We start from the raw sequence: 14,979 nt of genomic DNA, 5'->3' as shown, positions 1-14,979 counted from the left end.
CTATTTCGAAATTTTTAGGAGTTTGTGTTGTATTTAGATACACATTATAGAGCAGGCTAGAAGGAGATGTTCGTTTGCAAAAATAGCGGACCTAAATCTGACTTCTGATATATATTGTATAGGTCCCAGACATCCTATAGACAGATGTTGCCAACCAGTTTTGTGGTCCCCCTGCCCGCACCCCGGTAATTAAATATGGCATACAAAGAAAAAAATAAAAATTTCCAAAACATGCCGTGTGGGGTATCAAATGAAAGAGCTTATTGAGTAGATCACGAATATATAGCATACTATATACATTTCTTACACTTTCTCTAAGATTTTTTAGAAAATTTACGAAAATGGTCCATTTTTGAGTTAACTTTAAACCACTATAGATTGAAAACTCATGAATATATTTTTTAAATCATTATTTTAAATAATTAACAATAGTCCATTGTTTATGATTCAATAGTTCGTAATATAATATAAGTGAGCTATGTGGTGGATTTGATGAAAATAACTATATACTATATGAACTTGAAAATATACTCGCCATCTTTGAATGCTCCCCCCACTCCCCCATGCAACTATTTCACTGTACGAAATATTGAATCGTAAACAATGGACTATTGTTAATTATTTAAAATAATAATTTAAAAAATATATTCATGAGTTTTCAATCTAAAGTGGTTTAAAGTTAACTCAAAAATGGACCATTTTCGTATATTTTCTAAAAAATCTTAGAGAAAGTGTAAGAAATGTATATAGTATGCTATATATTCGTGATCTACTAAATAAGCTCTTTTATTTGATACCCCACACGGCATGTTTTGGAAATTTTTATTTTTTTCTTTGTATGCCATATTTAATTACCGGGGTGCGGGCAGGGGGACCACAAAACTGGTTGGCAACATCTGTCTATAGGATGTCTGGGATCTATACAATATATATCAGAAGTCAGATTTAGGTCCGCGATTTTTGCAAACGAAACTCCACTGAGAGTCCGGTCTATTACTTGCTCTGTGATAAATACCACAGACCACTCACAACTAACCACAGATAAAAATAGAATTGATGACACATGACATATTATTATTTCATTTTTAACCGACTTAAAAAGGAGGAGGAGGAGGATCAATTCGGCTGGTATATTTTTTATTGAAGTGAAACTTCTTTATCGGGGTTGGAAAAAAATTTAGTGTAACATTTTTTCGTTATGCGTGACATTTTTCCGTTACGCGCCATCTTTTTCTTATCCCTACCACCATAAAGTAACTTATACAATATATGTACATACCCTTAGATCATTAAGTAATGGATGGAGCACGCTGGCAAATGTTCTAACGTACTAATACCTAATCTGTGGTTCTAACTAAACTTTCTGCCGATTTTGGTGCGGGGAGGGTAACTCACACTTTGAAAAACAATCACACATTCACAAAAATAATTTGTGTCTTTACAAACTCAAACTAATACAAAATTGGCAGACTAGCATGTTTTTGCACACATACATCGATTACACAGAAAAATCTCTGTACATAATATACGTAATAATACAATCGCTCTAAAGGGATGTAACCATATCGATATTACAAAAATAATAATTTTGTTGAAATTAGAAATAACATTAATATTATATTCATAAAAAATACTACATAGGTCATTTGTAACGATTTCATCATTATTATATGCATACGAAAAAACAATAAAACGCCATTTTATTTGTATTTGAATATGTATTTATTCAACACATCACATATTATATTCAATAATAAAATAAATATCGGTACAGAAATTTTTATTGAAGTGAATACTTCTTTAGCGGCGTTGGGTATAAAACCTTAAACTCGCGTCAGGTGACCTGATCGAAAAAGCGTAAGACGGATGGATATCAAACATGCTCAACGTTAATAATCAAGTTTTCACTTCTCCCGGCACTCCCGGAGTGCAACCCGTCTTTTTTTATTTCTGTACCGAGGTGTCGCTACAGATATAATAAAAACTGTAATTCGATTTTTTGTAAATCTGAAATATACGCAATATTAATACATACATATAAACAAATTACATAATAGAAAGGTTACAAGGTTACAAGATTAACATTACAAAAAAACGGCTAAGTGCGAGTCGGACTCGCGCACGAAGGGTTCCGTACGATTAAAATGTTCTGCCAGTTAAAAGTAGCCGAGCGTAAATTTTAATAAATATATACAAGATTTACAAAATAAACATTATACTCCTTTTTATGCAGTTGTGTAAAATTGTAATATAATAAAGATTAATTCTCATCTCATTTCAAATTATACTTAGAAAAATATTTTTTTATCGACGTTCAAGTTAAAAGCAGTCCGTCACTAAGAAAGTCGTAAAAATTTACGACCTTTTAAGCGACGAGTTTTTAAATTCAACTCTTTCACTAAGTTCATAAAGATTAAATTTGAATTTCTCTTCAAGATAGTCTCGCTACATCAGTTTATAGTCTCGTGGGGAGTGCGGTTCAATATCGCGTTCTAAATTCAACTTTATCGCTTAGTTCATAAAGATTAAATTTGTATAATTTTTCTTCAAGATAGTCTCGCTACATCGCTTTATAGTCTCGTGGGGAATGCAGTTCAATATCGCGTTTTAAATTCAACTTTATCTCTTAATTCATAAAGATTAAATTTGTATATTTTCTTTCCATGATAGTCTCGTGAAGCCGCATCAATGATCGAGTAAACACATGACTCGATTATTTGTCTTGATCATATCGCTAAACGATACATCGACGATTATTAGAAATTGCATTTAATTAGAAATGTACGTTAAAAAAATAAAAAAATATACACAAATGAAAGGTTATTCCATCTTTTTTAATATTCGACATGTTTGAATTGCTTCTGCAAGACATGACAGTGCAAAACGGCATTTTTAGCGGAGCACTCGCAGACGTCCTTTTGATGTTTTACGAATACGCAGAGTGTTCGTAATCGATTACGCAAGTAGTTTTTATGAAAGCATAAGATTTTTCGATTCGAATAATCTTATACCTCGGCAAAAGGGGAAACGCCTGCGTGTGTTATCCATTACTTAATGATCTAAGTACATACCCGAAACCTACCACCGTACCACCACAGACTAATAATAATATACTAGGTACCACGCGTGATTCGACGTATTTCTGTTAAGTTGAATAAAGTAAATTATTTTTTGAAAAATAAGGTCATAAATAAGTTCCACTTCTTACGTGTGTACACTAGTACACGCACATATTTTTTTTTTATATATGTATTATACACCGATCACGACGATGAACGATTGTTATAAAAATAATAGTTATATTCGTTGGCGTAAACTTTTTTAATTTATACATATAATAAATCTGTAGAAGGTTCAATTCTGTACATTGAAAATATTATTGAAAAAATAAATAGTAGGGGGTGTTACTGGATCGATACCAAACCCAAATATGTGATAAAAAAAATTTTGTCTGTCTGTCTGTCTGTATGTGAAGGCATCATGTGAAATCTAACGGTTCGATTTCGATGAAACTTGGTATAATTATACCTTATTATCCTGGGCATAAAATAGGATACTTTTTATCCCGGAAAAATACGTAGAAAAAAAAAATCTTAATTTTTCCGCGCGGACGGAGTCGCGGGCGGAAGCTAGTGATCAATAATTTTATAAAATAAACAATGTCAAAATTGTTGATTACAATAAATCGCAGTTTTATTTTATTACATCACGCCATCATCACGCTATTGTTTTTTTACCAAAACATATATGTATTTCAAGTAGCATATAATATAGTATATACCTACTGATCCACACAATATACTGATTTGTAACAGTAAATTATTTCAATAAGTAAACATTTCTTAACCAACACTCATAAACAAGATGCAACCAGAAAGGTGAAAAACATATTTCCGATTTCGACGCACTCAAACGCTTTTAGTAAAACATTGTAAACATATTATGGTTTTGATTTTAGCTAGAATGAATGCCCATATGAAGTGTTATTTCACCTTCTGATTTTACAGTAAATCTTCTTATATATAAAAATGAATCGCAAAATGTGTTGGTAAGCGCATAACTCGAGAACGGCTGAACCGATTTCGATAATTCTTCTTTTATTATATTCCTTGAAGTACGAGGATGGTTTTTATGTAGAGAAAACGTAAATATGTACCACGGGCGAAGCCGGGGCGGACCGCTAGTACAAAATAAAAATAAATATACAGTGGTAATATGTATGAATTTTAAACAAACTACTACCAAAATACAATTAAAACAAAACTCATTTGACTTGTGGATTTCACCCCCTCAAAGTCAAACATTTATTTATTCAATTAGACTTCTCCTAGAAGCACTTTTGAAACGTCATTACATATTTTTAACATTTACCACCGATTCGGAAAGCAGTATCTCTGCTTTTGAATATTCCTGTCTTTAAACCACTGCTACACTGGTGCTGCAAAGAAAACATACTAAATATATTTGTTACTTTTTGACAAATACTGTTTGCCATTCACTTCAAAACGTACCATCAATCTCCAAAGTAGCTCTAAAATAAAAATCGACTTCTATTCTTTTTTAATTTCCTCTGTCAAAGGATCAAACCCCACACTGCATAATTTTTTTGCAACACAACAAAATTTGTTAGCCGACATTGTCGGAATATCCATAAGCCTTGTTATTTGAGCTGCTTGAGTGTAGCAGCTACCAGAAGTGACAGTTGCCCGCACAAATTCACTATTTATTTTGTCACTGCTCTCCGTACAATGCGTCCACGTTTTATCACACATACTGCACTTGAAAATTAATTCACTTCGAAGTCCATCAAGTTTTTCACTAATAAATTCAATTTGTGACGATTCACACATATTTCTATGTCTTTCCATAAGAAACGCCCACTCTATTACATGTTTCAAGTCCACAATGCGATACCCAGATATTGCAGATAAACATTTATTTGGACCAGGTTCCACATTCAATTGTAATGAATCAATTTCCGGCGTTGGGCTGGCCAAAGGTTGCGGCGAATTAATCTCTAAAGGATCGACAGGTTCAGCTTTCACTATGCTAGTACTGGGTTTTACACGAGAATATGTTCTTATTTGTTTATTCTGGGTACTGAAAGAAAAAAAAAACAAATTGTTATCACCATAATCACTATCACTACATAGTATAAAATGTTGTGTGGTTTTATGAAAGCATGGTAAAAGTGAAACTGTTCTAACGGTTCCGAACACTGCTTTGTGTAGCGCATGTCGCGTGACGGTCGGCTGCCGAGTAGGTATACCTACTCAGTAGCCGCGATACACGCGACATGCGCTACACAGACCAAAAAGTTTGAGACGATGTAATAAAAGTTTCACTTTAAAAACAAAGTCACTTTCTCTGTCCCTATATCCCTTTGTATGCTTAAATCTTTAAAACTACGCAACGGATTTGGATGCGTTTTTTTTTAGTAGATAGAGTGATTCAAGAGGAAAGTTTTCGTATATAATTTATTGAGTTTTAGACAAAGCGGGCGAAGCCGCGGGCGGTAAGCTAGTAAAAGTATATACCTAAATCCTAGATCTATTTTCTCCTTTCTCAATATTTCGTGGGTTTTGTTTTACGTCATCTCATGGTTTTAGACTAAAGCACATTACGACCTACTGACCCTACATACACGTAGTGTTCCATTTACGAGCAACAATAAACCATGCATAATTGATACATACATTATAGAGTCATCTATGGCGATTTCTTCATTCACTGGCTTCTTCTTCGTTTCTTCAGAACGCCAAACTTTCACACGGCTGTAAAACAATACGTGAATGAATCTTTTGCATACAGAAAATGTTGTAAGTAGAAACATCGTGTCATCGTGAAATAGCACGAAATCCCTACATCCAAGCTTGGTCGTGTTTACGAAGAAGCCAGAAACAGAATTAGTTGTATTATGCAGGTTCACTTACCTCTCTTCACCATAATATCTCTTCATTGAACTTCGAACTCGTTTCAAAGATTTGCGCGGCCCCGAATATCCGTGTTGCCTGTACGACGCCTTGCTTGTTCGAAGAGACATTTTAATTTTTATACGTAATTTAAATCTGAAATATAGAAAAACAAATGAAAAATGAAAGAATACTTGACACTCAGCAGGGTCTTTTCAGCTAGAACATTTCACTCTCAGTACATTTATGTTGGTTCATTTTAGTTCGGACATAGCTCAACAGATGTCAGCCTTACAAATTCTTTTGACAGATGACAGTTGACAGTTGACACATGTTTGTTTTATGTTTATTGCCCCTCGCCCCCTCACTCCCTCACTCCGTTTACCGGCGTTTGCGTGGCGTTTGCGCATTGGAATCGTTCATGGTGGTTTTTATGTTTATTCGGATTTATCCCCACGAATTGGCGTGTTTATGGACTTTTATGTATCTGTTGAAAATCGTGACCCCAGGCTTGACTCCGGACTTTGATTCTTCCGTTTTGGATTTGATCTCAACTTTATTTCTGATCACTATGGCTGCCGAGAAAAAGTGCTGTGTGCCGACCTGTGGTAAGTCTATAATCGTGTTATTTATTTGGATTTGCCAAAATAAGTAGCTCAAATAAATACATTGCTGTTTAGGCTTTGCTACTCACGGGCTGATAGTTAGGTTAGTTTGTGTTTGTCAAGATGTTCTACTTTTATCATCCTAGCCAAAAGTAATAGAACTTATACTTATAATCAGCGTAAAATCAAAGCATTTGCTAGCTAGCTATTTGATGTACTTAATGTCTAGCACATTGTTATGCAATACATTATGACTAGACATCGGATTATATGCATTTGCATATTTTCATATGCAAATGCATAAATCTCTCTAATTACGGCGTTAGTGCATATTTTAGCCTTTTTCACCAATCGTGCATATTTCGTTAAGTAGCGGGAGTTTTGATTGGTCGACTAACCTTTATTAGCCAATCAGAACGCTCAGCGAGTAAACAAACCCTATTTTGGCATGGTAAAATGGCGAAAAAATTACAAAAATTACCTACATTGAAACATTTTCACTAATAACTTATATTTCTACTTTTATTTCTATTTTCCATATGTACATTTTATATGCCTTAACCCTCAGCCTTTGAAATGTTACTATTAATTTGGCAAATTGATAATACTCATGCTCAATCTCACACAAAACTAATTTAAATGATTACAGGTACCTACTTATCTATTTCAAAATTGAATGTGAATCTAGTGTTTTCGAGTTTAGTTCTTGAATCATTTGAAAAGTAATATAGGTATAAGAATAATTTGATGTTTTTTATTCAACTATAAAATTCATCATTTATAAAATCAGCACTTGTTAGTACTAAACTTTTCTCGGTTATTGCACAAAAATTACACTAAGTATGATAAATTAAATATTTATTAGGTATTATAATATATTATTGCCTTTACATTGCTACTAGTTCTAATAATAATGCATCAAATTATACTTTCAGGTTCGGATACACAAATACTTCACAAGTTTCCAAATCCAGATAAAGACATGGAACGTTTCCGGATATGGCTTTATAGAATTGGAGGCGAAATTTTGGCTTTGGATAATGCATATATTTATAAATATCGCAAAATTTGTCATCAACATTTTGAAATTCAGTATCACACCAGAAGCAAAATGCTTAGTCCTAATGCTGTCCCTTCATTGTATTTGCCAGGTGACTAAACATTTAGAAAAAGTTTTATAATTATTTTTGTTAAGTAGGGTAAACCACCCAATTATTGGCACTTTAAGCAGCTACTTCACAAAACCGGTGAAATTTGCATGTACAATTATGTTTTATTTAAGAAAAAAACATTTATACTGGTATTCTAATCTATGGAGAATATTATAAAGTACTTTTCAATTTTAAATTAAATCTCTTTATTTAATATAGTGAATCTTTAAAAGAAAAACCAAACATACCAGTTGCTGGCATAGTCAAACCTTTTATTGGCAGTGATTGTTTCCAATTATTGTCACTATTCAAGACTGAAAAATATTTACTAGATCTTAAGTAGGGCTTTCAAAGTGTGTACTATGACATCTTAAAGTTAATTTTTACCATTCATAAATTAACAGAAATTAATTTTGAAATAAACAAAATAAAAGACTTTGTTAAAAGAAGTGTCACATTTATTTGTAGAGGAACATACCATTTCAGTTGGAACGCTTATTTTTTAAATATGGTTTTAGACAACCAAAAAACCTACTTAAATAAAACATAGAACAATTTTAGCTTACGATTAAATCACAGTTCTGATTGAATGACATCATAAGTAATTTTTAAGTTTCAATTAACATTTTTGTGTGCCAATAAAATGGATAAACAGATTTTAAACAGTCCAATTGTTGGCATACCACAAATAACTAAAAGTTGGCTGTTAAATTTTAAAATAATGTTTAAAAAAGGCAGTTCATACATTCAATAATAAGACAAAATGAATATGCATAAGAAAAACATATAACGGAATTGCAATTTCTTTTAAGTTCATGATAGCTCTTACCTTAGTAAAAAACGAATATTTTGAATATTTTTGCCACACAAGTCCCGGCTTGTCAAACAGATGGTTGATACGCCGCAATGTTTTAAGAAATAAAAAACATTGTTAGCTAGTTGAGTAAAGAATGATACGCTACTTATTAATTTCAACTACAAAATTTATACTGGCTACAAAAAAATCTTAATTTTCTTAAAAAAACTGGAGCATGCCAATAAATTGGTAGAGTGCCAATAATAGGGTGGTTTACCTATATACTTTATTAATTCTTTTGTTATTTTATATTTTTGACGATCTTATTTTATTTTGACATGTAACTTATTTTATTATGAGCGAATCTTTTGCACAGAATAAATCTCTATAAAACTATTTATCGGCTAACTTTGACCAATAATGTCAGAGCCCCTGATTTTGAAGTAAAAGAGAAAAAATAATTATTGAGTTAACATAAGTAGGTAAGTAGGTACATAAATTTCCAAAAAAATATTGAATAATAGTCAGTTATAACATTTTGAACTTCTGTTGATGAATTTATTTTTTGCATCATTAGTACATAATATAACAGTTTATCATATTACTGCACTGTATTTCATCATATATAATATCTTACTTCATAATATATGTATGTACCTTATTAACTTATAACTTTTTTGCAGGTTTTAAAAAAAGCCTTCCATTGGCCGATGTTACAAATGTTGCAGCTGCTTATAGCTATACTGAAGGAATTTCATCAGCATTGCCTTCAACATCAGGTTAGTCAGCTGTTTTATTATTTATAATTTATTTTTAAAAATAATTAGGTACTCAATCCGCATCAAGTCCTGTTATATCATACTAAGCATATCTTGTGCCATGGAAAACAGAGAAAACAAACAAGGTGCCTTAAAGTAGCCATAAACTTTGACCATTATAAACTCTCGGGGCCCCCAATTTTTAAGTAATATACAAAAATAGTTTTTGTACTACTTTGTACCTAAAACAATAAGTAGGTAGTAAATTACATCAATTTCCAAAACATATTGAGAAATTGTAAAAGTTTGAACTTCTTTTGATGAATTAATTTCTTGCTTCATTAATACATAATGGCTTATCTTGTAATTGCAATGTATTTTATCATTTATTTTTACTACGTCATAGGTAATATAGGTACTAAAATCTTTTACAGGTTTTACAAAAACAGTTCCATTGGCTGATGTTACAACTGCCAAAGATTCTCATTGCTGTACTGAAGAAATTTCAGCAGCATTGCCTTCATCATCAGGTATGTCAGCTGTTGTATTTTTATTACTAATCATAATTTATTTAAAATATTGAGTAAAGTAATAAAGTAATCAATCCTGAAAGTCTTGTGATCCGAGTAACAAAAAAAATATAGGTACCAGCTGAATTGAGAACCTCCTTTTCATTTTTTTGACGTTGGTTTAAAATAGACAACTAATACTTAAAATGGACTGATCTAGGTACACTTAAACTAAACAAATCTGAAGAATTACTTCTTATGAATTTTCAATGGACTGATCTAGGTACACTTAAACTAAACAAATCTGAAGAATTACTTCTTATGAATTTTCAATGGACTGATCTAGGTACACTTAAACTAAACAAATCTGAAGAATTACTTCTTATGAATTTTCAAAAAAAATGTTCTCATACAACATGCGATGTTATCTGTGAAATATGTCATATTATTGTTAACATTTTTTAACTATATTTGAAATGATAGATAATTGCTATGCATAGTTAATATTTATAAACTATCGTTAATTCATAATTATTTAATTATTGTAACATTTAATATCAATAAGTTGAAGGAATAACAATTTATTTTTGAGAATAAAATAAAGTTTAGTTTATATCCCACCATTTCTGTATGTTTTGAGGGAAACTTATCACAATATTACAAGTGTTAGATAGGTTATTTTCCTTTCCCTATTATTATGGAACGTAATTGTTTACCCTTAAGAACTCTTAAACCTTAGAAAGGTATTTATTCCGACCTTAGAAAAAAAATGTTGTGTGGTTTTATGAAACCACGGTAAAAGTGAAACTGTTCGAACACTGCTTTGTGTAGCGCATGTCGCGTGCCGAGTAGGTATACCTACTCGGCAGCCGCGATACACGCGACATGCGCTACACAGACCAAAAAGTTTGAGACGATGTAATAAAAGTTTCACTTTAAAAATCACAATTTTTTAACTTTGTATGGAGAAATTTTCTCATACAACATGTGATATGGTATAACAATTTATTCCTGATAATAAAACAAAGTTTAATTTATAAACTAACCAACATTTCTTTAACTACAGGAAAACAGCAAACATCTCAAATTGAAGACAGAACTAAATTGAACATCCAAACTCCGAAAAGTAAGTTTTCTTGGAATTTATTTACTTACATACATAATATCTATCCTAGATAAATGTATTTACGGCAGAAGTGGTGAAATCAGGTCACATTGACTTATGTTATAATATAACACTATTTCATATTTCATTCATTCATTCATATTTATGGTAACTTTAGTAAAAAGATTTTTTTTTTATTTAAGTAAAACAAACACTACTTTTTAAGGGAAACTTATCATAATTTTAGTGTTAGGTTATTTTCCATTCCCTATTAATATGAAATGTAATTTTCAAAGTTTAAGAACTTATGTAAAAACTTTTGTATGCGAATTTTTTTTCATAATTTTACTTTTATTTAGCTGTTTACTCAAATTATCATCCTTTAGCCAAAAAATCACAATTTATTAGAACTTTGTATTGAGATGTTGTATCAATACCATATTCCTCTTATGATACAACTACATACATAGAAAGTGTTTGCTCATTAGCTGCTTATTAACATTACACCATGATGCTTCAACTTTAAAAAAAAAATTACTAAAGGCTTTTTTCTACACGTGTGTGGTGGTGGCCTCTGAACACTTTATCTTTGGCAAAAATCTTAAATCTCTCCTTTCTTCTCATATTAATTCAAAACTTTTTTTTTCCAGGAAGCACTAAGAAACATACAGCAAATGATGGGCCACGTTTGTACAAGGAGATACAGAAACTACAGAAAAAAAACAATTCATACAAGCAGAGACTTAAAAATGCTAACAATCTTTACAATAATACAGCATTTCAAAATGCACTCAGCAAATTCAAAAGATTGGCTGCTATTTTTACTATTATGCAGTTTCGTGAAATTATGAAGCCTAAAATGGGGCGACGATTTACTAAAGAGGAGAAAATAATGGCGCTTTCTGTTTATAAGCGTGGACCAAAATGCTACAAATGGCTCAGCAAGATGTTTATTCTGCCTTCCCCAATGACTTTAAGTAGAATGATTTCAAGAGCTGCTTTGAGACCGGGCATTAATGAAAAAATATTTGATCAATTAAAAAAAAAAGTGCAAAAAATGAAGGATAGTGAAAAATTATGCACCCTTATTTTTGATGAAATGGCTCTCACCCCACATTTTGATTACAACAGAAAAAAGGATAAAGTTACTGGCTTTGTAAACTACGTGGGGGAACCGAAGAAACAGATTGCTGACCATGTTCTAGTGTACATGATACGAGGAGTAGTCAGAAACTACAAGCAGCCAATTTATTATTCATTCTGCTCATGTAGTACACCGAAACAGGTTTTAGCAGCGCAAATAGAACTTATAATAAAAAAGCTTCATTTTATTGGATTTGTCGTTGTTGCGACTGTTTGTGACCAAGGCACCTCAAACACTGCTGCAATTAATAGCCTTATAGAAGCAAATAGAGAAGAGCATTTGAGGAGAAATCAAGTTTTAAGAGAGAAAGTATTTACAGTTGATGGTCAAGTAGTTATCCCATTGTATGATGTCCCACACATGTTGAAAGGTTTACGAAACAACTTGCTCACTAAAAATTTACAATATGTAATAAATGGAGAAAGTAAAGTTGCCAAGTGGGAACATATTGTGGAACTATACCACAATAATCCTACATATAAAGGTTTAAAAATTATAAAAAATTTGACAGAAAGCCATTGCTTGAAAGAAAAAATACCGAAAATGAAAGTTAAGTACGCTGCTCAACTCTTCAGTCAAACTGTTGGGAAAACAATGGGCTATTTAGCTGGTAAGTTTATAAACTAATTTTTTTTTGTTTATGCTAGCTTTCCGCCGTGAGGTTTAAATATTTTCTCATAGCAATAAGACGTTTTCTCGCTAAAAAGAGTAGCATGTGTATACAGGGTGTAACAAAATTCTCAAGCAGTACTTAAGAAGAGTTGATGAGCCCATGAAACTGATCTACTTTTCTGATATGAAAAAAAAATTGGTGCTCCCATACAAAATTGGCCTTTGATCCGAAAAATCACTATGCCCTTGATGCTTAACTCATTTAATGAGACATATAAACACCCCTATAAATATGAACCACTAGGTACATACATATATTCATATGAAAAAGTAATTTAATTTCCCCCATGGTTTTATCATTAAGTTATTATATTATCATTAAGGCCGGTTGCAGAGCTTCACCGACCATCAGTGCGTACGTCAGTCGCGCTTGTCATATGTATGGAATATGCGTGCGTATGGGCGTATTCAGAAAGAAAGCTTGAAACTTATAAGCGCTTATAAGCGCTTATCGGCGCTTATAAGCGCTGGTAACCCGCGCAGGAAAATATATGAACATGCGCTTATAAGCGCTGATAGGCGCCGACAAGTTCCAACAAGTTTCAACAAACTTGTCGGCGCCGATCAGCGCTTATAAGCGCCGATAAGCGCTTATAAGTTTCAAGCTTTCTTTCTGAATACTATGGTCGGTCTAGCTATGAACGGTTTTATGAATTTCCATACATATTATGACAAGCGCGACTGACGTACGCACTGATGGTCGGTGAAGCTCTGCAACCGGCCTAAGGATAAATACGAAAGTTAGTCTTTTCACTTTCACAATTACAGAGCAATTAGAGTAAATTAAATAGAAAAAAAATTACCAATAGATAAGCAAGCTGGCTATCTGATTGGATTACAGAATTTTTGATGTACTTCATCATTAGTCAAAAATGTCATTTTAAATAAAACCTTATTTTTTGTTACAGAAATTGGGATACTGTCTGAAGAATCGAAAAATACTGCAGATTTTATTATTTTTATTGATAACTTATTTGACTCGCATGAATGGAAGCAATAAAAATGCAAAAAATCGAAGTGGCAAAAACCTGCTGACCAGTGTGACACCAAATTCAGCCCACAAAGAACTGTGGACTGAAGCCAAAAGAATTTTAAAAACAATGAAATTTATAAGCGTAAATGGAAAAACTGGTACCGTTCCATCCATTAATAATTGGATACATACCTTAGAAAATATGGAACTACTGCGAGAAAAACTTTTCAGTGAATATAATGTCAAATCAATTTGGTGCAGACATTTCAATCAAGATCCCCTTGAAAATTTTTTTGGCAACATACGTAGTCATGGAATTCGAAGCAACTCGCCTACGTGTGCTAACTTTGAAGTAGCTTTTGCCTCCTTATTAGTTAGTAGTTTGAGTAGCAATTATTCTCCGGGTTCGAATTGCGAAGATGATTTTTGTAATGTGTTCCAATCATTTGATGACATATTTTTTGCACCAAATGAAATTAGTAACGAAAGATGCGAAATTGATTATGAAGATCTAATGAATGAAAACATAATAATTGATTACGAAATTAAGCAAAGGGATCCCAGAATAAAGGCTCAGCTAGAGTACGTATCCGGATACTTATTAAGCAAAGCAAAAAAAATTTTCAAAAATTGTGAGTCGTGTGTAAAAGATTTTTTTGATAAGTCCGATTCTAATAAATATATAAGAAGGAGAGAATACAAGAAAAATAAACAATATTTAACTTATCCCAACGATAAATTAAAGAGATGTTTTTCTGAAATGCAGGATGTTACATTTTACATTCTATCAAAAAAAAGTGAAATTCACAACTTAAATGCTTACATTAAAACACTGATGTATGTATTAATTAATACAAGCTTTGCTCAGTGTACAAATCATAAAAAAGATGTGATAGAATTTATGTTCGACTTTTCAAGCCGATTTTTTACGTATAGGTGGTGTAAATGTACAAATAAAATCTTGGACGGTACCAGTCGGGAACTGAATAATAATGATCCTATTCAAAAACAAGCTTTTTTGTATTGTAATAGAAGAAATAGAAATAAAAAATAATAATACTTATAATATTTTGTTTTATTCAGAAATCCTTATGAAACAGATAAAAATAGCGTTATATAATAAAACTACCTATAATAATAGTTATAGGCGGTATAGTTATACATTTATATGTAATAGTCCGGACATCGCTCGATAGATGGCGCCCATTCATTTTTAGCACTGTTTACTCTATACCCGTATATTCAATGTACTCTGTGACACTCAGTATTTGAATAAAATATACAGTTGAGTCTTGGTTGAGTCAATCATGCAACATTTTGACGTAATGACCACAGAACAAATATACTCTAGGGA

The 14,979-nt window shown here is 32.0% G+C and overlaps 2 protein-coding genes across 2 annotated transcripts; one reads left to right on the top strand and one right to left on the bottom strand.

Annotated features, from left to right (window-relative positions):
- Positions 1-4,267: 4,267 nt before the first annotated feature.
- LOC149897424 (uncharacterized) lies at positions 4,268-14,926 on the bottom strand. Its single transcript, XM_090116208.1, has 5 exons — positions 14,891-14,926; positions 5,934-6,117; positions 5,697-5,774; positions 4,512-5,100; positions 4,268-4,438 (listed from the first exon to the last, which is right to left on the bottom strand). The coding sequence occupies exons 2-4, from the start codon at positions 6,041-6,043 to the stop codon at positions 4,551-4,553; spliced, it is 738 nt and encodes a 245-aa protein (XP_089972334.1). The 5' UTR covers positions 6,044-6,117; positions 14,891-14,926; the 3' UTR covers positions 4,268-4,438; positions 4,512-4,550.
- On the top strand, positions 6,228-13,652 carry LOC149897425 (uncharacterized). The gene is made up of 7 exons (XM_090116506.1): positions 6,228-6,520; positions 7,453-7,668; positions 9,148-9,243; positions 9,657-9,752; positions 10,798-10,857; positions 11,487-12,590; positions 13,561-13,652. The coding sequence occupies exons 1-7, from the start codon at positions 6,244-6,246 to the stop codon at positions 13,650-13,652; spliced, it is 1,941 nt and encodes a 646-aa protein (XP_089972632.1). The 5' UTR covers positions 6,228-6,243.
- Positions 14,927-14,979: the final 53 nt, after the last annotated feature.

Source organism: Colias eurytheme, chromosome 25 (assembly GCF_061535395.1).
Source record: "Colias eurytheme isolate Ceu_HAF_F1 chromosome 25, ilColEury1 Martin Lab GWU primary, whole genome shotgun sequence".
Lineage (NCBI taxonomy): Eukaryota > Metazoa > Arthropoda > Insecta > Lepidoptera > Pieridae > Colias > Colias eurytheme.
This window is presented reverse-complemented; position numbering and strand designations above follow the sequence as displayed.

What these genes read in the sequence shown, in the direction of transcription:
- LOC149897424 (XM_090116208.1), bottom strand. Translation starts at nt 6,043, where the DNA reads ATGTCTCTTCGAACAAGCAAGGCGTCGTACAGGCAACACGGATATTCG. An exon ending in AGATATTATGGTGAAGAGAG is followed by an intron (nt 5,775 to 5,933) that starts GTAAGTGAACCT and finishes ATTGTTTTACAG; the next exon opens with CCGTGTGAAAGTTTGGCGTT. An exon ending in GCCATAGATGACTCTATAAT is followed by an intron (nt 5,101 to 5,696) that starts GTATGTATCAAT and finishes TTTTTCTTTCAG; the next exon opens with TACCCAGAATAAACAAATAA.
- LOC149897425 (XM_090116506.1), top strand. Translation starts at nt 6,244, where the DNA reads ATGTTTGTTTTATGTTTATTGCCCCTCGCCCCCTCACTCCCTCACTCC. An exon ending in CCCTTCATTGTATTTGCCAG is followed by an intron (nt 7,669 to 9,147) that starts GTGACTAAACAT and finishes ACTTTTTTGCAG; the next exon opens with GTTTTAAAAAAAGCCTTCCA. An exon ending in AGCATTGCCTTCATCATCAG is followed by an intron (nt 9,753 to 10,797) that starts GTATGTCAGCTG and finishes CTTTAACTACAG; the next exon opens with GAAAACAGCAAACATCTCAA.